Below are 25,449 nucleotides of genomic sequence, written 5' to 3' on the forward strand. Positions count from 1 at the left end.
TTATACCAAGACTTTGGGATCCTCAATAATTTTTAAGAGTCTAAAGGGGTCCTGAGACCAAAAAACCTCTGTTCTATTGGATGCCATAATGAAGAGGTTATCAAATGTTCAAAATATCTCATTTAAATATTTTAAAAAATATAGTAAGGATTTGAAAAGTGAGAAAAAATTTGAATTTTCAAAACTGCTTGAAAAACAAAAAAAGGGGGTGGGGGAGAAGGTAATTTCCCGTACTATTTCATCGGAATTCATCTGAACACGGTAATACCAAGCGACATAGAGGGCCTTAGGGCGCGCTGAGATTAGCCAGAGACGGGAATCACATAAACAGGTTTCTGAAAACTTCAAAGTTACTGCCATCTACATTCTTAGAGCGCGAGCCATTGGCAAACCCTGTTTTGGGTCACGTGACGTACATTCCAGCGTCTGTTAAAGGTGAGCACCTGTTGAGGTGTGGAAGTAACTTTTAGGGTTATACAGACGCGATAATGATTCGCGATTTTTTGGGAATTAGACCTTAGACGAAGTCCCCATTATTAGAGGGGGGTAGTTCCTAAGTCTCATACCCCCTTTTCGGTAGTGTGATTTCTCATCCCTTCCCAGTCGTTCACCGACGTCCCCTCCACCCATGATAGTATACACTACCGAGCAGACCTTGTCGGAAATAAGCTCGTGACGTATCCCTGGACGGAGCTCTTCGATACGTTAGCGAGTAAGCAGTCAGGTGAGGTGAAGTGTCATATTCGGAACGCGGGCAAGTTTCAGGTAGCGAGGCGACAGATAGCGTAGAATGCCCGACCCAATGTGATATTTGTTGTCGTCTGCAAAGACGGGTTGAAGTCTTCGACATTTATGGCCTTTCTCAGTGTACATTTGTGATGTGATTGTGTTCGCGTCCAGATATTTTGAAGTTTTTTTTTTTCTTCGCCGCTCGTGCAGTGGGAGGTCCCATCGGCGGAAGCGGTCGACAAGAAAGTTCGTTTGTGCGCGCATGAGGTGTTGAGGGTTGTAAAAGGTATCGAAGAAAGGAAAAAAGCGCGGCGAAGATGGCTTGTTCGGCTGTTACTTTGTCTTTTGCTACAATCGCGGCAGTTGTGGCGGTCGCTTGTTTGGCTATTGCGTTCGGAACGGACAACTGGTACGAAATTCGAGTAAACAGGACCACGATTGAAGAAGAGGGATTTGACGATGATTATCGCTATTTCAGTCGTGATGTGGGTCTTTTTAGGATTTGCTTCCCCGATGATAAGCCTAAGAAAGGTAAGTTCTGATTTTAATATTTTGTAAACTGAATATACTTTCCTTAACTGCTAGTAATTTTACGAAATATTTCAGAACATTCAGATAAATTAATAAGGCAGACGATAATGCTAAAACTCGTAATTTTGAAGCCAAGGCAGACGATAATGCTAAAACTCGTAATTTTGAAGCCAAGGCAGACGATAATGCTAAAACTCGTAATTTTGAAGTTAACGCAGATGATAATGCGAACACTTTTTGTTATTTTGAAGCTAACGCACACGATAATGCGAACACTTTGTAATTTTGAAGCCAATGCAGACTATAATGGAAACACTGTAATTTTGAAGTTAACGCAGACTATAATGCGAACACTTTGTAATTTTGAAGTTAACGTAGACGATAATGCGAACACTTTGTAATTTTGAAGCTAACGCAGACGATAATGCGAACACTTTGTAATTTTGAAGCTAACGCAGACGATAATGCGAACACTTTGTAATTTTGAAGTTAACGCAGACGATAATGCGAACACTTTGTAATTTTGAAGTTAACGCAGACGATAATGCGAACACTTTGTAATTTTGAAGCTAACGCAGACGATAATGCGAACACTTTGTAATTTTTAAGCTAACGCAGACTATAAGGCAAACAGGAACACCTTGTAATTTTGGAAGGCAAGGCAGATGATAAATGCTAACATTGTAATTTTGGAAGCCAAGGCAGACGATAAATGCGTTAAAACTCGCAATTTTGAAACCATGGCGCAAACAGACGATATTGGTGATAACAACTAACTAAATAATAAAGTAGTACAATATTAAAAGCCTTTTGATAAAGTTTGCAATCATCTTAGATCACCGTTTCCCAAACTGTGGTCTGAGGACTATAGAGATCTTAAGGGGGGTTCGCAATGTCCGAAACTTCTTTATCAATATTAAAAAAATAAAATTTGAGCATAGAAAGATTTTAAGGGTGAAGGCCCATGAAACGTTTCTCGAGGGGGGCCTATGTCACTAAAGTTCGATAAGTACCGTCTTGGATTCATTCTCGCAGGCTATCTCAGGATCACTTCGTCTGCTGCTAGACTATCTTAATTTTTTGTATTAACAAGAGCTTCCTTTTCATACGAGATGTAGGGGGGGTTATGGGCTCCTCCAGTTATGACGAGAAGTAGGGGCATTCACTGAAGTCATTGGGGTGACCCGTGTGGGATAACTTTCAATTTTTATAGGGGTGGAGAAATAGCCCTTCTTGGTCTGCAATTTAAAGAAATCTTCCATATTTCATGGTGGGGAACAATATTCCAACCCCTAATGCAAGTTTAAATTCTACATAAGGAGAAATTTCCTACCCCTAATGCATGTTTAAAACATATACTAGGATTGGCGTGCTTGTTTTAAATCCTTGCAAGTTTGGAACTAACAATGCTAAATTTATAGGGAGGGAATAAGACGTGGTAGCGCGGTGGATGTGCACCTCTGGCGTGATTAAATTTAATTACAGAGGCTGCTTAGTACTTGAATTTTTGAATGCGTAATCTTTTGAATGACATGCACAGTTTGAACTGTCTAATTCCATGTATTGTAGCAAATTCATCAAAATGCCAATTGCAACATCTTTAACAGAAACAAAGGTTAGATGTTATGCAACATCTAGACGTCTGGCAAGTAATAGTTATATTTTCGTCAATGATTTAAACCTCAAGGGAAAGTTCAGGTTTGATAGCGACAAGAGGTCATTCAATAATTACTGAATCTACCCGCAGGTGCAGGAAGTCAATCATTCGTTATCGATGATGAAAATCAATGACGTCACTGACTTTTTAACCTCGATAATTATTGTCGGTTTTCCCTCCACCTCTTTCTGATTAAGTTTGTAATAATTTCGATTTTCTGCCAATACAATAACCACTAGATGTCGCCAATGTGCTAAACTTTCATTTTTTTATGAAAGTTTCTACTTCCAGATGCCAGTAGGTGGCGCATACTTCTAGAAGTAACTTTGAAATGATTCTGATAAAATTCCACACCAGGTGCATTTTAAATAAAGGGGTTTTTGTAATTAATATTCAAATCACGACACTTTTTTGTTGGATTTTATTTTTGGTCCATTGTTATCTCAACTTATGGTTGACACAAATGAATGGAATGTAAGAATATGCAATAAGATAATCCCTTCCCCCCACACTCTTCACTAAAACAAACTAAGGTTTGAAGGACAGATAGGAAAAGTGTTTGGAAAGGTGGAGTATTTCTTTCAAGGACGTAGACTATTGTTGTAACAGTCCACAACCTTTTTCCTCCCACACTGGATTTCGAAATCTTTCGCATGCGCACACACATAAAGGCGACCATAAATACAGGAAGTCTGTCAATAGAATTAGACAAATCTGAGAGCCATTTAAAGAGGGGGGAGACATTGAAATAGTTAACCAATCTTTATAAAGTCTTAACTGCACTTGCTTCCAATTGGTTTATTGAATTAACAGGAAATCGATTCCGTTTTGTCCAACTTTTTCCACAATACCCTTAAGGTCGTGAACCGATTTTATGGGTTGCTTCCAATAGGTGGTCATAAAGCGTTCTGGGTTGTCCCTGGCGCGATTCCTTAAGACCTTGAGTTAAAGAATGCAGCTGGTTTTCAAGTCGGGAGTGAACAATAGTCCCTTGAGCTTGGGTGTGTAACAAGGGAGTGAATGAAACCTGGTGTAGATCGGAAGTTCGCTTCGTGTGAACTTAGAATTTTCTTCTAAATGGGTTTAGTAGTTTGACAAAACATTTTTCTTTCTTTGGGAAAACTGCGCCACCTAGGGACGTGTCTCAATTTCCCCAAAAATACTTGTGACCAGAAGCGTCTGAGGTATGACTTCACTCTACATTTTATTAGAATGTAGTCAAGGTTCACTTAACCGTAGGGGATCGTGGGCAAAGAACGCCTGTGGGTGGAGGTTGTCCTTGTGTGCCACTCTCTAAACCAGTTCCGGCTGTCAGTGTTGGAAGATAAATAGAAAAACTTGATCTCGGGTATGGAGGGGGAGAAACAGTTCCCTAAATGCGTGTTAAATAAGATTGGAATGTCTTTTTAAGATACGTTCATAAAGAATGTCTTGGCGTTGTAATTTTGGTTTTCTCTTCAGAGCCAATGAATGGGCTGTTTAGTAACTGGCGAGTGATTCTTGGACATAATGAAACTCGTGCTGATGCCAATGAATAGAATGTAGTTGCACAATAGAACTGCCTCTTTTGAATAAGCGAACCTTTGGCTGTGTACACAGTCAAGGTTACTTTTCTCCAGCGAAAGTGATGACCTTACAGCCGATTGGCTAGTTTTTTTAAACAGGTGTTTGCTTCTTCGTTTGAGGGATAATCGGGGAGCGTTTCCTGTTTTAGCTCTTGGATACCACGTCATCAGTTTGAACAGGGTGCTTGCTGCTCTTTTAAAGCAGATGGATAAATAATTATCCTTCTCACTCATGTCTTTCTTTGTATAATTGGGTTAAAATCTAATTGCAGGACATCTTTTTAAGAAAATATACTGCAGAAGATCTATTTTGCTTCAGTGTGGTACAAAATAGATTGTATCTACACACAAAGCCAACGTTTTCCCTCTCTGAAATATAGGATTTATTTACCTTACACAGGACTTTGGGGTTCACTGATTAAACTTTATCTGCCAATTTCGGGTGGGGTTTCAATCTACAAATCTTCCACTTCCTGCCTTACGCCCTTTGTTATAATAAATTATTCTTTGTTGATCATTCCAGCGGACTCTATAGGTTTCAGTGTATACCCAGTTGTGAAAAGCAATTTCCATGTGAAGATGTTTCTCTTTAACGACCGATTCATTAGTGTAAGGGAACTTCTGGGTTTCGGGGAGAAAGAGGCCCTCGAGGATAATCACTAATTATTAATATAGCTTTCCTAAGGAACTGGAAAAATTAACTGTGCAGGCTGTAACACCAACTGTTCTATGCGTATGTTGTGATCCTTGCGAACACCACAATTTGGTGAATCTATCCCGTGAGTGACTATCATTTAGTCTCTACAGATGTTAATACCTTTTTAGAATGATTTGGTCAACTCATCAATGGACTAGTGGCTGGCCCTAGAGGTAGGATACAGTGTGTGTGCAATTTCCCTGTTTCTCTCAAGGGTTCACTTCAATCCATGCAAGGAGAACTAATTTTCACACCCGAAGCCCCTTGAATGAATTGAACTAGTTATTTTATATTGTCACCTTTATGTACTAGAACTAAGTTCAAAGTCGATTTGTGATTTAAATAGAGATCTCGGTCTTGTTTTTTCCAGTTGTTGGATCACCCAATGAAGACTGGCTAGAAATTTTGCACGACGCGAATCCGAATGTGTATAAAGAAATTAGGGGAATTGATCTTTACCTCTTTACTAATTACTTTTTTTAGTTAATCAACTAATCTGTCCCATCATTTTTTCCCAAATGATATGCATTAAAATTACGCATGTGATTGCCAAATAAATAAGATGGAGTTGATCATAGCAGAACCAGTTTCCTTAATATTGATTCCACTTAGAAGAATGTGCAGAATAAAACTTGACTACTAGAAAAGTCCCCACAAAGACTGCCATCTTTTTCTATTGAACAGATAGTGATGGCTTGTGTATGTTGTGATCCTTTCAAGGTAAGCTGGATAAAATACTCTTTAAGGTTAAACAGCAACTGATAACAAATGGTTTTTCCAGAATCGTCTGGAAACAGTGTTCAACTACTGGTAAAACTCGCCCTGTGACCCAAGAAAGATGTCCATCTCAAAGAAATCAAAAGAAAAGATTTAAATCTGCGATTATTTTGAGAGATTGTGCGTCAATCGATTAAATTGTAATCTAGCGATTAGCTTCCTCGCCTTCATAATTCGCTGTCCTCGTGGGTAGCACAGTTAGTAGAATCGCCATCCTCCCCACGCTGGGTGAAAAAGCTTTTAGTTCGAGTCTTGTCCATGATGTGAGGAATTTATGGGCTTTTTCACAACGTGGCCGAGTTAGCCGGTTTCAGACGACGGTAGCCTGTTTTTCTCCTGGAAGTTCGGGCTTTTCATCCAACACAGTCTACTGAAGAACACGCAATTTACAGACAATATGGCCTTAGTTGCTGATGCTCCTAAAATCCTATTACAACTACAATCATAATTAACATACGGATTCTCATACTCCAAGGTAGTTCTACTTCGGAAGACAAACCCTGAATGTGTATTGTCTTTCCTAGAAATCTGCGCCACGTGTGGTACATTATTGTAATGATGATGACGTCATCTGAATGTCAGGCGGAGCGGAAATGTGGAAAATAGATGTCTGACCCTGATGGTAATGTCACAGTAGAAAAATGCAATTAGTATTGGGGACAAATGTCTATGCTAACCAGAACTCACGTATATCACTTTCCAAGAACTGCATATCATTTAGTATGAAATCCTCCCCCTCATTGCGTAAGACCTAATATGGGAGAAGAGAAATTAAGCGAACATTGAGGCCGAACTCAGTTGGAGTTTTTTCCACCCAAAAGCACCTTTTGTGCATTAGAAACTCGAAGAAATGTGTGAAGAGGTGTAGGTCAAGGGTGGTGTTAGAATTAGCGGTGCAAGAACCTGTCTTTTGTCGTTCATCGAACACCCTTTTGGCTGCGTTCGACTTGGGAGGAGACGTCTGTCAGTGAGTCACAGTCTCGACTTTTTCCACCCTGGAAAAACACATTTTTTCCAGTTGTTTGCTTTCCTTTTAAGTCTCCTTTTGTCTGTCACAATGGGAACTACACGCGGATTCAGTACTTCGTTTAATACATCGACAACCCGAAATCCAGTCCCCTTTGTGGACTTCACACGAACTTCAAAGCTCTTTTGATAAATGGTGACAAAACGCAATCCTAGACAAAAACTCAGTTCATTCTCTGGAATGAACAGTTCTCGGAACTGTTAATTGAACAGTTCCGAGAACTGGGAATTCTATGAATCTCTACCTATTTTTTTTCTCCCTTATGTGGGTGAATTCTTGTTTTTAATTAAACAGGAAGTAGAAATGACAATTCATTGGAGGGTAGCCACCTGTGTTGTTTAATTAATTCGCGCGTCTTTAAAAATAAACTACATTTTACAAAAAAGAAAAAAGAACTTTTGCTGATTGGTTCCAGGTAGAAGTTAATCGTAATTACTGCTGGCTTCGGTGAATTTTAATTTTTTTTCCAGTGGATTGTTGCTAGGCAACAGAGTAATTAGGCAGAGAGTGGTTTGTAGCATTTTAATGTTTCATTTCACTTGATCGCACTGCTGCGCCACCTTCCGGTTTTCTACAATTTCACTCTAAAATTATACTGTATTGGACTTTTTTAAGAATTAATTAAATCATTTTAAATTAAATTATCGTACAAATTTTAATAATTTCATAAATATAATATTTAAACAGATAAATTCATAATGTATTGAATTATTGGTGAATTGTTTAAATTTACATACCACATTAATATAAAATTATTTTATTTTTCATATTTATTAGATGGTTTAGCAATATGCATAATACGTCTGTTGTCTTCGTGTCCGTATGTCCGGTTGCATGTAACAACTGGACTGCCAGTGGATGATTTTTTCTTGGAATTTAAAGAGACTTTTTGAGCCGATTTCAAATATTATTGAAACAATAATATCTGAATGTGAAACTGGGAGACTGCATCTTAGATACCAAGACCTTCAGGGAAGGTTCTAGAAGTGAATAGTGGCAAACTTTAATGTTATTTCACACTCAAAATCCAGGTTCTTGATGATCCTAGTACCAGCTAACCATGGTGGGTTACTATGGCCATTTATTGCATGCGATGATGGAATTTAGTTTCTTTGGGTAATGACAAGTTTTCATGGGCGATATCTTCTACATCGTTTAAAAAAGCTTGAGTTTTCGATCCTTAATGTAATCATTAACTCTCTTACCATGATAGGCGTGTGAGCGTTTTTCTATTCTCCCTGGAGGTTGAGTTTTTCATCCCAACATTCACAGGTGCACTCTACTGACATCTTATGACTATAGCAACCTGAGCTTGAATGAATTCTAATAATCTAACTTTCATAATGGGATAAAAGGGTACATAGCAGATCTTTGTGGTTATTTAACCAGAAGGGAACTGCTTTTTAAACCCTCAAATCTTTTCTCTCAATCTAGATATGCACTTATCTACATTCCTTGATAAAATTAACAATGTTTTTAATGAATATTGTGAACATTGTTGCCCAAGGCGAATATTTGATATAATAGGCATCCTGGCCTGCAAATTCAGAGTATCTAATAGAAATCGATCTGCCAGCTTACAAACTGCACATTATGCAAATTATTTATGCCTATAAAAACACGGGTCGCGACAACATCACATTCATTCATTCCTGTTTTTTTGGCTTGTTCAGTGGTATAGCCACATCTCCAGTACTCAGGATGGCAAGTCATCGTCGTTTAGATGATTCTTTGAGATGGCGGACCGTTGGACGACTTGAAGAGGGCAGTCGGGGCCGGAGGTGGCACATTTGGTTTAATGTATCGCAGTGTCGTCTAGACGCTATGGAAGCAGTTTCAGGAGACAGGAACCATTACAAGAAGAACTGGCCAAGGTCGCCCGAGGGCTTGGTCAACCAGAACAGATCGCTATCTGACTGTAATTAATTGTAATGGTAAACTGATTTTATTTAAATTCCTTATGACTAAGTGAAACTGGGAGCCTGCATCTTAGACAACAAGAAATTTTAGTGACTTCTTCAGGGAAGATTCTAGAAGTGAGTCTATGATGTCCTATCATCAACTGTCTCTTGAGGTTGCTGCGGCCACAGGTGAAAAAATTTCGAACTAGGCTCAATTCAAGTGGACTCTACGCAAAGAAACTAGTGGTTTGTATCGCATTAACTTAAAACCACCGCAGAGCTTGTAGAAACTGGTGCCATAACGTGACTTGGCGCACTGACAAATGAGTTCCGTTTTAGCCTTCAAACAGATTGTAGACGTTATTTCATCTGCTGACAATGAGGAATGCGGTACCATCCCTTCAATCAGAGAAAAAGGACATTTACTGTGGAGGCAATGTTTTCGTGTGGGGCAGAATAGTGATCGATGGAGGATGGCCTCATCCCTCCATATTTTTTATATTGGGCTACCGTATTTGCGCGGAGGTACCGAAAACAGATCCTCAAACCCTGTGTGACTTTTTAGGGGTTGAGGCTGGCTCAGATTTTCTTTTCATGCACGACAACGGCATTGCACGTAGAACTCAAGTGATTGGAGGAATATCTTGAAAATGAAGATATCCAACGACTGCCGTGGCCAGCACGATCACCAGACTGAAATCCGATATAATATGCGTGGGACCCTTGGGCGTCGTATTGCACGCCGCCACCCAACTCCTCGTGAACTAAGGTCTGCGCTGGTGGAAGAATGGGATTTATTGCCACAGAATCTTATAGACGCCCATTATATCGATAATGGTTCACCCCTGTCAGGCCTCTTTTGTCGTTGGAGGGGAACATATACAGTACTGATGTAATGTGACCTTTTTTGGCAATTTGTACATAACCTTTATACCTGTCTGAAGTTTCTTGCTGTTTCATTGTTATTCTATGGTACACCACCAAACCAAATTTTGTCCAGCTTCATTGCAAGTTACACCACGTGTTTTACATGTTCTGTTAATTTTGTTGAGTAGGTTATAATGGAGGAAGTTTATATTTATCTATATGAGATGACTGTGTTTATAAACTGTCATTTAGAGTAAATTCGGCATGCTTTTAGCTTAATATAACACTGAGGTCTAAATCCTGCTATTAAAGATCTTTTTATAGTTCGGCGAGGTCTAAGATTAATTCTCTGAAGCAATTTCTTCCTTATGCACACACACATACACAATTTTTGTCTCTATAATTCACATTTGCGACCATAACGATTGACCTGCTTGTCCCAAACTACTTCCTCCTCCTCTGAACTCTGTTTCAGAGGTCATTTCCCTCGTAGAAGCTACCAAAAAGAACCGAACTATCTGACAAGGCTGTTGGACAAGCCCCTGCAGCTACATCGATATAGAATCCAGTGCGTGTCTGTTTTAAACGTTATTGATAGGTGAAGGCCAACCTAAAAAGATCGGAGCCCACAAAACGAGTTCTGGCCAGAAAAACAAACACTTGACCCCACAACGTTAGACTGAGAGCACTTTAGAAAAGGAATTCGGACCACCACAACGTGAAAGATAAACGAAATAGGTAACCGGTGGCGAGTCGAATTTCTTAAATTAAGGCGTTCTGCTAAATCCTGTTTGGCAAATTTGCATGAATTGCAGTTAGCAAAATTGCTGTTCTTGTGATAAGAGTTTGAAATGATTAAATTTTATTAGGGACAGTGTGGTAACTTGTCTCTAGGTTTAATATTAGGCTCTGTAGCCCACATAATGTCTTTCCTCATACGGTAGCCTTTTTAATCGATATTGCCATGCGACTTGTCCACTTTTCGATCATTTCAAGATCAATATTTTTATTTTTTGGACCAAGTGTCCATATTTGGAACACGGTATTCTAAATACCGTCTTAAAATTGCCTCCTGGAGTATAAACAAAATTTATTTATTTAAGGGGTAAACACCTAAAACAATCCAAAAGAATTGGTAGTTGTTTATAGAAGCCTGTCCAAGTTAGTGTTGTTTTACATTGGTATAAACAATTCAAATGAAAGAGCTTCAGTGAATAAGGACGAAATCCCAGAATGGCCAGCAACTACTGTAACAGAAGAGTGCTACAAAAATTGAGGAATTAATCCTGGAAGATCGTTGCATTAACGTTAAAGAACTAGCTGCAGAGCTCAAAATTAGTGTAGAGTTGGTGGAAAACATCCATCAACGCTTTCATATCAGTAAAGTGTCTGTTAGATGGGTTCCTAGACTTCTGACCCCTTACCAGGAAAAGAAAAGGCACAACGAAATGTTGTCGCTGCGCCAAGAAAAACAAATTTTTTTGCGTTTTTTTCCAGATGAATGACATCACCGTGGATGAAACTTGGTTCCATCACTGTAATCCCAAAACCATACAAATGTCAAAAAAACAGGAGCATGCAGAATCGCAACTGCCTAAGAGAGGCAAAGTTGCTGACAAGGTGATGCTGTCAGTTTTTTTTTTGTGATCAACATCGTGTAATACTAACAAATTACCTTAAGAGAGGCTGGATTGTTCCTACCTCATAAAGCTATGTTACGGTAAAAGAAAGATGGAGAAATATCAAAAGTGAGCGCTTACTCCACTATAATGCTCTTGTGCATTCCTCGCATCCTGCAGCGAGGTGAGCCCAAAAAATATATAGGCTTGACATATTCCTGCATCATGCTCATTTTCCCTACTTGGCACCCTCGGATTTGTTACTCTTTTCTGCCCTGAAGACCATTCTTCGTGGAAAACACTTTGCTGCTAATTATCAACAGCCAGAAAAGCCCATGGCAGTTTACACTGCTCAGGAAACATGTCTGCCTGTATCGAAATTCCGAGATCCCTTCCTTCCTCTACTGTCTTTAATTCAATCCCACCAAGTATACAATTTATTATGGGAGTGCTATTTCCCAAGTGCAAGAACTTGTATTTTGCTGCGTTGAAACTTCGCTGCCACTTTTCTAACAATTCCTGAAGCCTAAGTCATCCTGAAGGAGCACTGCTTACCACTGATCATTAACGACTCGCCCAATGTTTACGTTATCTGCCAATTTTGATATCATGTCCTTCAACCCTTCGATATCGTTAATGAAAATCAGAAACAACAATGGTACAAGAACTGATCCTTAGAATTCTACTTCTGACGTTGCATCAATCTGAAGAACATTCATTAATAGCAGCACTACATTCTGCTCTGCAGTCCATCTTAGAATCTTTCCAGTAATGGGTTAGCTATGTGAGCTAACCCAAGGCTCTATCATATGTTCATTCTGAAATTATAAAACTGTTCAAAAATGTACTGAACAACTAATTCCATTTGGTAGAAGTTTATAACACTTAAAGATTCAGTAAGTTTACAATTTTAAGTCTGACTTGATTTGTAACAGTCAGGTTCATAGTTTTTCTGGGGATTTCCATAAAATAACTTGCTTCAGTTATTTCGAGTTCCTCACTAGGCTTCTTAACCATGTACTCTATTTATTAAACTGGAAGTGACCAGGACCAAGTCCGCAAGAAATTCATTCCTTCTATTGCTCTATCAAAACAACTGCACGCATATTCGTGGTATTGTATTAGAAGATACTTTTTGGGAGGAACGTTGATCAGAGGTAACTCATTGTGATTGATAGATCAATGTCATTATGGGTAGAGCTTTCTGTTGCTGATTTTAACCTGATGTAACAAACTCCCCAATTATTATCAATCTCTCTTGGGTTGAAGTTTCGACATTTTTGAAAAAGGAAAAAATAATCCTTGGAGATCAATAATCCAAATTGAGTCCGCATTTAAATGTTTTTAACTCTGCAATTGTCAATTTCGGGATTCAAAGTTTAGTGATGTCATTCAACAGGATTAAAATGTGGATGAATGGATATAATTTTCCTCGGGGATAGAAGAGCATGTGCACTAATTTGTTCATCGGGCTTTCTGGAAGGAGTAAAAAGCTGCTGTCTATAATACAGAGGGGCCAATGCCCTCTTTCCACTCCCTTAATTTTCTGTTATTATATTTGCATTAAATATGCTATTTGCATTTTACTTCACTTGCAATACAGAAATGATTACCAGAAATTTGTTTACAGCTGAGAAACTTGGTTCTCCAGCATGTGATGGACTATGATCTCTCAATGTTGTAGTTCTTCCTAGAAGAATAATTTTCCGGATGTGTAAACAGCAGGAAATTGACTTGTTTTCTCTTAGCGCATCATTTCCGGTCTGTCGAGTTTTGGTTTGCAGTAAACTAATTTCTCTGGTAATAGTGGTCTAACCTCCCTCCCTATGTCTCTCGACCTATCTGTCTACATCAACAGAGGCAGTTCTTGATAAGACGGAAGAGTAACGCCCCCTTCTGCATCAAGGCAAGGTTTATTCCGTATCCCCCCTTCCCCCTCCTACAAACTTCGATTGGCATCAGCTAATCTAATTTCCGGTCTGATTTGTTTCAGTCTTGTTATAATGCAAGCGGATAACCATGCAGACGATGGAAATTAATGCAAAGATACCAAGCGGAAGCTGAGTACCACACCCTAAGATATGTCTGGAATGCAGGAAAGTTCAACCGAATACTAATAAAGAAGTAACGCAAAAAGAATTTTATCAACCCACAATCGAATTGCATTTCCAGAGATTTCAGATGGCTTATTGGTAATCATTTCTGGTAATCAAGCGGTCAAAAGGGATTTTGTGGATACTTTTTTCCTGGTGTTGTCATGGGAAATGAGGATGAACTATTATGGGACAGTGCAAATTTCGCTGAAGTATTAAAATAGGTCGAATTCTTATCTGTTTTCTATCCAGGGTCTTGTAACACCTGGCTATACCTGCTTGTTCTGATTATCACACGTGGTCTGGCCTTCCCCTTGAACTCTTCTCATCACTACAAGGAAGACCTCATGACCTCCCGTGATCCTCTAGCTTTCCGTTGAACTGGAACAGTGACGTCACTACCACCACCATAGCATTTCAGCTGTTTCGCTAATTAGGTCACCGGACCAGTTCACCATGAAGAAATTTTATCGGGTCATCTTGCATTTGTACAGAAATTCCTCCTTTTTGTATTTACCTCCCACTTCCGATTTCCCCGTATTACTCTCCCAATGTAACACGAAAGAGTTCATTGTCCCCTACTTTCTGCACTCTACAAATACGCCAATGGACTTGCCATGAGCAGTCACGAGACCCACATCTTTATTAAAGCGTGCATGTGTAGTTTCAGTGGTAAAGGTCCACCTTCTTTTAACAAAGGAACGGTGAACTGAAAAACGTACTCAAAGGGCATCGTACAAGTTCGCACCAGTCCAGCCCAATTAGTAACTTCTTGTTTAAAACTACACCTTTAAGTGCTGATGGTAACGTCCCACTTCTGCAGTTGTCCATTGAATCGAATTAAATTTTTTTAAATATCTTTATTTGCTCTCTTTAACTTAAGGCTCTTTAATCAATACGATTAAGACAATCAACTGGATAACCATATCGTTAAATGTTTGGATGGAATTGATGATTGCCAGGTACCATAACTGCTTAAAATAGTTAAGTCCCTTGGGGAAAATTTTTCCTTGTTCAATTTTAAATTACTGTAATTCCACTTTAATTGTCCATTGAATCAAACTTTCCTACCCCTCCTGTTTACCTCATTCTTCCACCGTTGGAGATTTAAAGATACACAGTTATGGTGTAATCAATACAATCTGGCATTGAATGATTGGACAATGCCGTTGATCAAGGGTAGGTCCGGTACAATTGGTGTCAGTCCCGTAAATGGCGCAGACACTTAAAACAAGTATTTGAGTAATAAGAACGCCTTGTTGCTCCAGAAGTGCCTCATGTCTGTGACCTCAATACTCTTTTACTCGAACAATTAGATTCTTTTAGTGTTACTTATATCAAGCAAGGGTTACTCGAAGGTGATTTGGCGATTATTTGTTCCAGATATGATCTGGAAATTAGTTTTACTTTATCCATTTGTCTATGGACTTGAAAATACTTTCTTTTTGGAGTATATGTGAAGGATAGTTGCTTACAATTTATTTTCAAATAAAGAACAACAAAGCCTCTCTTAGATACCACAGACTGAACTAACACTGAAATCCCTCATTTTATTTAAATTAAAGAAACATACATTCGGGTTTAAGATGATCCTCTTCCATCTGATTAATGCCCTGTGGGCTCGCAGATGGTCATGGTGATAAGAAATCCAACAAACACGTGGCACATGTGACTCGACGTTGAAGGGCAAATAACTCTAACTACCATACCAACAGTGTTATTAGATTTCATCAAACCTGTTTACATTTGCATTAATTGGGGATGTGAGTTGAATGGCAAGCGAGTATTTGTCATGAAACACGACGTGAATCCCCGGGAGGAGGTTGTTAGTGGATAAACTAAGCGAAATATCCTTTTATTTATTGACGAAGCTGTCTTACTTCTGCCAGATGATAAATGATAACTCCCAGCCAGCTCTAAGGAGTGAACCAAAGGGGAGGTACCCTGTCATTCCAGCTTTCGCTTTCATCCAAGGCTTGTCTACGTGGTAACTTTTGTCCGCGCAGTATCGCAGAACCTAGAAAGATGAATAGTGTCTGAAACTATTCGACCGAGTTTGGAGTGGGCTTTGAATGTTGTATTAAATCACTGGATTGTGTCCTATGGCCTGATTATATGCTTGCGAAGAGTCTATTCTTTAGATGCATTGAGCGAATAACCTGCTTTGGCTACTGTTAGGACTAATTTAAATTAAAACTTGAAGCGGACGCATTGAGCGACTACTTATTCCAGTGGGGTCATGGCCTTTGTGTTTCTACCCGAATCCTTTTTATTCTAATACCCACTCGCACACTATATATACCTAAAAGTTCCTCCCAATTTTCTGCTACATGCTGCAAACACAAGGGCCATCAAGTGGCAAGATACGTTTATTCCACAAATCCTCTATAAAAATAACCGATATTATTGTCTTATGGGTTGTACTTGTTTCATCTGAAGGCATTTTTGTATACTCCGCCTTTTTTCTTGGAAGGCAGTTAAGAAAAACCTTGAAAGGTCAACGCACGTGTCTGCTTCAATTAAGTTTGGTTTCTAGGTAAGCTTGCAGCTATGGATGAAACCTCTAATGAAGGAATTAGCTGAGGATAGAGCGGAAAGGGGTGGAGGCAACCAGCAGTTTGGGGTTGAATAAGCGATTTTTTTCATGCCCAGAGAGACAGGTGGAGACCTAATAGATGTTGACAGCTTTCGTGTGGAACCGCCCGTATCCGATGCTGAGGGCAACTCGCGGTGTTTCAGAACTGATGTCGGTAAACTGTTCTGTATACAAAGAATTGAGACACCTGTTTGTAAAAAGTGACATGGATCCCTCAATATTAAGCGAATATCTTTTATAAATCTGTGCTGGTAGTGAGGCTAATTTAGATTTTTGGGCTTTTATTTGTGTAGGTCACTGTACATTAAACTTGTGACTCACAGTAAGTAGGAGTAACCTTGGTTTGCCCTTCAGATAAGTAACAAGTTCTGCGTAACCCCCTTTTTCTCTTCGTTTGTTTGCAGGTGTGGGTTGTCTGAACTTTAGACGTGTTTTGTGGTAGTCAGCTGAATTTAACAGCTGTTGACGCGCCCAACAGATCAGGCGAATATTCGCGTTCCGCCTATTTCGCATGTCGTCCATGTAATTTGAAGAGAAACGCGTGTCGCAGATTATTCAAACTATCTATAGTTGGTCAGCACTTATTTCGATATCTACAAATGAATTTGAAGGTTGATATTTCGTATAGAGCCCTCGTGGGTAGCACAGTTGGTAGAATCTCCATCCTCACACTGGGTGGAAAAGACCAGAGTTCGAGTACTGTCGATGACGTGAGGAATTTTTGTGGCCGAGTTAGTCGGCTACAAAACTCGGGTTTTTCATCCAGCAAAATAAAATCTCCTTCAGAAGACATTCCGTTTAAACAAAACTATGCAGCCATCTTTATTCTGCAAAGGGCATTAAAGACGGTATTTAATGCCCTCTATGTATCTTAAAGTCATTTTACCATACGCTCACGATATGGTTCTTATGAGAACTTTTGCAAGCGTCTTGCCCAAACAGGGAAGGAACTTGTTTCCCAGAGGGACCAACCACCCTTCTTCGATGTAGATCCACCTGCATATCCCAGAGGCCAGAAGGATGTTTACGTGAACGTAAACATCTTCTCTGTAGGAAGACACGAAAAGACCATAAATCTTTAAATAACCTGTTGTGCGATTGTAAATAAAATCTCGTGGTTCAAGTGTCCTGGTCCGACCTGTACTGGCAGCTATGGCTTCATTTAAACTCTGTCCTATCGGGGGAGATTGGTTTAATTGTATTGTAAAATTATTCAAATTGTCTAACAAAATAATTTGAACTTAAATGCAAAATTGTATAAAAACCATAATTTCCACACAAAACAAAATGAACAATTCGTTGTTACTAGGTAACCGCATCTGGTAACAACATGATTGCACAATTTTTATTTTTTTCCCCTCGTTGAATCATGTTTTTTGCAGATTTTTTGTTGCTAGGTTACCATATGTTAACATTTCATTGTTGCTAGGTTACCATATGTTAAAACTTCATTGTTGCTAATTTAACGCATATGGTAACCAAGCAACAACGAAACATGATTGCACAATTGTTTTTCTTTCTGAAATGCTTTTTGTAGATTTCTTTTTGTTGCTAGGATACCGTATGTTAACATTTCAGTGTTGCTAGGTTACCGTATGTTAACATTTCAGTGTTGCTAGGTTACCGCATATGGTAACTTAGCAACAACGAAATTAATTTTTCCTCCTGAAATCATTTTTGTAGATTTCTTTTGTTACTAAGTTACCATATGGTAACCTAGCAACAGTGAAACATACAACATGATTACGTAATTATTTTTTTCTGTCCTGAAATCATGTTTTTCGTACTTTTTCTTTTGGTGAATTAAAAAAAAAAAAAAAAATTTGTTTTCGGCTGCTCACTAAATAAACTTCTCATTTTTTCTCTCTTTCCAGCGCCATTATATATGTCTCCAGTGCAGACAGAATGCATGAATATCGACTACTATATTCCTCAAAATTCGGAAAATGAGAACACAAACAGCTTTAGCAGTCAGCGATGGGAGAGGATACGTAAGTATAATTTTTTTCTTTTTTTTTTTTTTTCCAAATTTCTGTTTGCTGGATCAATGACCTAATGTTTCACTTGAACGAATGTTTATCTTGTATGCATAGTCCAGTGTCCTGAAGAGGAAAGTGCCAACATCTTTAGCATCAGGATGAAAATGTTAATTCTACCAGAGGACTGTTCCAGTACATTAGCCATGAAGATTTATCTATGGACCGATATGGAATAATTTGTTTTATTCCTTGTTGGTCACTCAAAGATCTCTCCAACAGAGAAATGCACGGATGGGTTACCTAAAATTAAATCTTTGTATAATAATCTAGGTGTGGTTCAGTAAACCCTATGACTGACACGGTTAGCGGTATCGGATTTTTTTCCCTTTGATGAGGGACAACACTTAAAAAAAATTCTATAAAAGAACGAAGGAGCAATATGGCGAAGTATGCAGGATGTCGATTATCCAAGTTCATTGCGGATTAACGAATAATCGTCTATGTATTATGCAAACTAGTCTCTTTTAAGGAAATCTCTCTTCGAGTGTAGACGACACCTAAAACTTAATGAAGCACATTTTGAACAGAAAAGCAATCTATGCTTCCACCATGACAAATAAAAAAACTATTCGTTTAAAATGCTGAGCTATCGTCCTGGCAGCCGTTTCGATTATTATTGCCTTCTCATCTAAGTACTTGAGAGCGCTATTTCCCTGTGAATTCTAACAAATACAAAGAAAACTACTTAAAGGTATCGTACCTAACATATTTGCATTATATAATTAATACCCTTTTAAAAGGTATAATGCACGAAGATTGGTTGGTCCACCTTGGTATCTCTGTGGTACTGGATTCCGACATTAAGAAGTAATAGAAAACTTATGTGCAGTGTCCATAAAAAATCGTTAAGATTTCTTTCAGGGACGTACCCAGAGGATGTGGGACAGAGGAGTCCACCCACAGAATTAAGAGGATTTTTTTTTTTTTTAATCCCTCAAGAGAAAAAAACTTGGTCTGTTTCAGGAGTGTCCTCCATGATTTTCTCCTTGGTCCCACTTTGTATTTAGAATTCCTGTATAATCAATCTTTGTACACCTCTGGGTTTTAAATTAACATTTCATATGTGTCCTCTGGTTCTCGTCCCACCTAAGAGGGGGGACAGACCTTAATCATCTTGTTCTCCAAGTTCAAACCCTTCCATTTAATTTCTGTTTGGTCGTTAAGTTGCAGTTAATGTTAGTTAGATGTTGCGTTTTGGTCTGGCTTGTTGTTTGTATCGGCATTTGATTTACATCTTCCTTTAGTTTGTTAGAGTTGTTGTAATAGGGTTTTAGGAGAATCAGCGACTAAGGCCATACTGCTCCGTGTATGTTGTCTGTAAATTGCATGTGTTCTGTGGTCGAATTTATATTGGCTGGATGAAAAACCCGAGTTTCCTGGAGAAAAATCCATGCTGCTCTCGCCTGAGACTCAGCCTCGTTGTGAAAAGGGCACAAGTTCCTCCATCGACGGGACTCTAACTCTGGCCTTTTCCACCCGGTGTGAGGAGGACGGTGATCCCACCAACTGTGCTACTCACGTGGTGTCCTGGTTGTTGGCATAACTGTATTTAGGTGTTTTCTGATGTCTATTTTCATCTCTTGTCAGGTAATCCGGGGTCTTTTTCTGTAAGCGACCCAAGACATGAATGCGAATATTTGAGAATTCCCACGTGGCCGATGCCTCCTTGAAGAAGTGATCACTGTAGTAATAATTTTTCTTATTAGAAAAACTTTTTCCGTTAGTGGGGGTCTGCAGTGGATTTGGAGTTATATTTTTTCTGGCATCGGTTTCGCCATACTTTAAGCACAGACTGTGCCACCCTTGATCCACTGTATACGAATTCCGTCGATGACGCCAGGAACTTTTTTGGACTTTTCACTCGTAACTGAGTTAGTCTGCCTTGGGCGAGAATAGCAAGGTTTTTGTCAGCAAAATAGGCAAATATACCACCAGAGAATACACGCAATTTTATGGACATAATACACCCAGATGGGGTTATTCTCAGGTGGCCCTAATATGACAGTTATCTTACACTTAGAATCGTTGAACTTTAGACAATAGATGTAACCGATCAAAGTCATTTTGAAGCATGACGGCTTGGCTTGAATTAACCACCCTTCACACCTTAAAATTGTCAACCAACTTCGAAAGTTTTCTTTGGACTCCCTCTTCAATATCATTTATGAAAATTATAAACAGGAGGGAACTCAACACCGAAGTCTGAGTGACTACACTCAGACACGTGGAAGGCTGATCATTTATGACAACTGTTGCTTATCTTTTATCCAGCCTGCGATCTATGGTTCAGACCTTACTGGTAATTTCAATTTCTAGTTCATATAGCATCCTTCCACGAGGATATTATCAAAAGTTTTTTATTGACGTCTAGCTAATGTCAAAACAGTTATCTGCATCCAACTGTTTGACTACATCATAATAATTTACTAGATTGGTTAGGCATGACTGCATGCCCCCCCTTGACAAAGCCATGCTGGGCTCTGTTAGAGAGACTATTCTTGTTGAGATGGTCCTAAATCACATCCTTAACCAGATTCCATGGTCTTGTTTATCACAGAAGTCAAAACTCCCTGGTCTATAGTTAACAACTCCTTTTTGACATCACCTTTTTGGACTGGGAAGACATTGGTTCTTTTTCAGACCAATGGGATCTTCTCAGTGCCTAATGATGCTCTTATTAACATTCCCAACGGTTTGATACACCTTGCAGTAGCGTAGTTGGTATAATCACCATCCTCCCTCACTGGATAGCAAAAACCTGAGTTGGAATCTCGTTAATGCCACGAGGTATTTTTAATGGCCTTTTTTTCACAATGTGGCCTAGCTAATCGGTCTCTGGCGAGAGTAGCATGGCTCTTTTTTTTTTTTTTTTTTAATCTTAATATTGGACTGTTTCTTCAATATGGAATCTACTTCAACTTCCATTAAATTTAGTATGGATTCCTTACGTAAAACATTTGGGATTACGACTTACCTAACGAAATACATTCATCTGTTAATTCATGACATTCCATAATCTAAGTACGAACTTTAGTGAGTATTCCTTCCCCATTTCCAAACCGTCCTTGGTAAGTCCCTATTTGTAGGAATTTTAATGACTTGGTTCATTCAGTCCACACGCAGAGGTCTATGAATAAATCACCACCTGCATTTCATCTGTCACACGGAATCTCAAACATCTGTACTCCATCAACCAGCCAATAATTCTTGGTCTTCAGAGTTGCTGCAAGATTGGGTGTACGGAAACAGCAGGTTGGTGGGGGAAGAAGATACTAAGGTGTTGCACATTTCAACCAAAAGGTTGTTGTACTCATTAAAAAGAATCTCTATTTGTCTGGTCTTATGATCTGAGCTGACTCTGGATTTGAGCAGATTTTACCTTCAGGGCACCAAGATAGTGTATGTATGAATATGTAATGATTGCTGGAAACGAGCAGGGGCTCCCCTATCGGAAGTTATAGGTTTCCCAACCACGCTAGGATTTTTCCTTTTGCAGCGTCTATTTTCTTAATGGCGCCATCTGTTGGAAGTAATTAGAATGTTTTTAATACGCATTTAAACTTGCTTACTTATGCGGCGTCTGTTTGTTGGAAAAGACAAACGCCAGGTGGACCTACTTAACGGTACGATGAACTAGAAATACAGAAATTGAGGCAGAACTCATTGCACACAATAGAGGTTGATGACACCAGTAATCTAACATGAGCAGGGTTGGGCAATCGAAGAGACAAGTTAGTGGAATGCGAGGGAAAACAACTGAGGTTAACGTACAAAATTGGCGCAATTGGAATGTAGACGGACTTCCTAATTTTTAGGAAAACGACCAAACTTGTTCATCCAGAGAGAACTTTCATTACAAAAATGGGGTAGTAGGGTTTTGTACTAAATATGTCCTTCTTTTTTTGGCTAACGTAATGCTTAAGAATTAATTTTCTCTTGATTGCGTATACTACGCTTTTCTTCACTGGAAATTTGTTCGAATTACAGACTATTGTGATAGACAGAATGAGGAGGAAAAAGAGGGGCAGATTCGTGCTAATACTTCGCGTTCCAAAAAGCACGCGCTTGGGGGAAAAAGGTGGGCACGCGTTCCACACCAGGAAATGCTTCGTGTTATCTTGTAGTTGATGAATAGCTCGAGACAATTTGCCCAATAAATCTGTCGTGCAGAGAAAGAACCCACTGCTCATTTGTTGGTGGTGTTCAGAATGACTGCTTGAGTTGATGGTTAATTGTAATTAGGAAGATATTTGCCAAGTGATCTGGAACTCACTTGGTCTGTCAGGGATTGGCTTCTTTTCGTAGGTAAGACATAATTTCCATTTCAGACGCGAATAGAATTTTCTAGCGGATTATGACAGAGGAAAGAGTGCAGGAAAAAAATTTAGAAAAGAAATTGCCTAGTTCTTATTGTCTTGTCTTAATTACAATTTTGAACGGATGATTACACTGATTGCTGTAAAATGGACTTTTCCGCCTTTTCTTTAGAGGTATTTTGGCATTTAGACCAGTAGAAAGATGATCATTTATTTGTTTTTTTAACAATTAGAAATCGTCTGCTTGCTCAGTGATTCTAGAACGTGACAATCATCTGATAATCGAGCTCGTGCAACAATTAGAAATCGTTTGCCTGCTCAGTAATTCTAGAACGTGACAAACGTCTGATAATCGAGCTCGTGCAACAATATGCATGACATTTCAGTTCGAGCAGAAAAATGCACGCGCAAATCTGGATGACGTCATAGCAAGATGACGTGTCAGCTTTTGGTATTTTTTTTTTATTCGTATGTTTCAGTATCTTTCTTTGCAGTAGATTTTTAATACTATTTGTGATTAGCATTAAGAAGAATGGGATTAATAACTTTTTTTTTTTTTCAATTACAATATTTCAGTTTTTTTGATGTTTTTTTTAAAATTTTTTTGCTTATTTTCTTAAACCTTTTTCAGATATGGCTCGCTCTGTGATTGGGATGTACATTGTCGGATTTTTCTTTATATTTTTATCATTCTTCACTGGAGTTGCCGGATGTTGGAAAAGATCCAGAGGCAATATTTTGGCTACAGGACTGCTTCAGCTCTTATCAGGTAAGATATGCGACCTGGACTGGTAAGTACCAAAACCGGTACAAATTTCACTGAAAATTAAGTTTAATAATCGACAATCAGTAGATGTACAATGGTGGTATTCAGCACTCTCCAGGAAGGAACGGATATTTTTAACACCGAATAAATGTAGTGTTCACATTATCGAAGATATCCCACTTCGCAGTTAAGTCCCGGAAATGGGTCTTGTTAGCCACCAGACCAACATTATTTCCACTTTTCAGTCGCTGCGTGGGTGGAAGCACACAATAGGGTCTGGTGTACCTTCAGTAGTTGGCGACTATCTTAGCTTATGTATGGTTCCACACGCTGATTTCCCTACCGCTGATTGGTTAGAAATCTTTGCAATCATTTTCGTTGTGGTATAATGAGTAGCGTTCGATTGTGGAGAATAATGGCACAGTTTCTTTCCCTAATCGAAATTGGGTTTGAACTCGTTTCGGTATTTTATTATTATCGGTGAACTATTAAGATTAATTTACTCCCACTTATCCGAATATGCGGATGACTGGGATGGTACATTTGTAACGTTTGGAGGTAATATGTAACCTAATTTTTCCCCCTCTTATATTGCAGCACTGGTGGATGCAGGTGCTATGGGACTGTGGCACGGAGTGCAATACTATGATTATCAGAAACTGACAGACGACTTATCTTATTCTAGCTGGCCAGAGGTAAGTATTAAAAAAAATAATTTAAAATGCATGTCTGAAGACAGCGCCACCTGGCTTCTTTATATTATACAGGCGCATGAGTAGATGAAAATGAAATTTAAATAATTTCGGAGCGCATTTTTCTTGTTGATTTCACATCACACAGGCGCGTGCCATTTTTCTTGTTGATTTCACATTACACAGGCGCGTGACATCTTTCTTGTTGATTTCACATTACACAGGCGCGTGCCATTTTTCTTGTTGATTTCACATCACACAGGCGCGTGCCATTTTTTTTCTTGTTGATTTCGTTTCACACAGGAGCGTGCGCACTTAATTATCAATTTTATTTTTATGTAAACTAATTTTTATTTATTAATCTTTGAAGTTATTTTGAATTTTAAAGTTTCACTCTCTTTTTTTTACTTTTATTACAGATTCTGCGCAATGCTGGCATCACCCAATTCTATTATGGATGGTCATATATTCTTGCCTGGATCGGTGTTGGCATGTGTTTGCTAACAGCCATATTTTTCCTTACAGCAGCTTGTTGTGTAGTCCACGAGAAGCAGGTGGAACAAGCGAAAAACATGCAGTACTTGATGCCCGTTTATCCAGATAAAAGACAACCCTACGGGTATGGATATGCGTACCCTGGACCCTATTATCCACACGGGTCTCAATATGGACCCTACAGCTATTAGGATAAAAAGCTTCGTTTCAACATCATTCTTGATGTCTTGGGTGTAAGAAAGATTTGAAAAGAAGACAGCGAGAAAGAATTTTGATGCAGATTTAAGCTTCTAATTAAAATTGTTTCAAAGTTCTTGTAGTGCGTTTTCAAACCTCGAGAAAAATCCTTATGTATATAGTTTCTTCTTTTTTAATTTCCTTTCTTTTTTTTTTTTCTTTTCTAACCCTAAATGTATTGTAACTGGTATGTAACAAATTTTAACATCTGTGGTAAGGGATGCGGAGATTTACTGAGTTCAAATCAGCCCTGAAGATATTCCGTCCAGGATCGTTTGTCCCTAATTTGCATATTGAAGTGGGAAAAGCGATTCGCAACTTTTTTTATAACTATATTTGTAATCGTAACGTAATTTTAAGATGCCAAATAATCAAACCCTTCCCCCCCCCGTTCTATTTTTGTACAATACTCACCGATAGATGGAGCCACCAGACAAGCTTGTTCTTCGTCTGTTACCACAACTGAATGCTGTTTAAGATGAACCTGGAAGCATCTTAGTGTTCATTTAATGAGTTTAATTTTAGTTTACAATAAAAAAAATAATAATAAATAATAGAAGTTTTAATGTCTATGGTTTACGCCTTCTGTTCTTCTTTCTGTAGAAAGAAGTGGCCAGTAAAATCATAGTTTAATAGCATTTGCCACTTGTGTCCATTTAAAGTAGTATTTATTCTTTTGTCATGTGTTCATTTTCTTTTCAAAGGAACTTTTATTAATAAATAAGTGATGTCAGCGCTTCCAGTGTGGTCACGTGAACTTACAAAGTTTATTCTAAGAGGCAGTTAATAAAAAAAAAACTTAACAGTTTGTGTCTTCGTTACAGCCAGTGTAAGAAGTGCTATTT

The 25,449-nt window shown here is 38.7% G+C and overlaps 1 protein-coding gene across 1 annotated transcript; it reads left to right on the forward strand.

Moving 5' to 3' along the window:
* Positions 1–458: 458 nt before the first annotated feature.
* Positions 459–25,449, forward strand: LOC150076844 (uncharacterized). The gene is made up of 5 exons (XM_090385991.1): positions 459–1,260; positions 17,934–18,050; positions 23,046–23,183; positions 23,778–23,875; positions 24,292–25,449. Exons 1-5 carry the CDS (start codon positions 1,047–1,049, stop codon positions 24,556–24,558), a joined length of 834 nt encoding a protein of 277 aa, XP_090242117.1. The 5' UTR covers positions 459–1,046; the 3' UTR covers positions 24,559–25,449.

The sequence above is a fragment of the Mastigoproctus giganteus genome, chromosome 12, assembly GCF_048544385.1.
Source record: "Mastigoproctus giganteus isolate SK-2022 chromosome 12, ASM4854438v1, whole genome shotgun sequence".
Classification (NCBI taxonomy): domain Eukaryota; kingdom Metazoa; phylum Arthropoda; class Arachnida; order Uropygi; family Thelyphonidae; genus Mastigoproctus; species Mastigoproctus giganteus.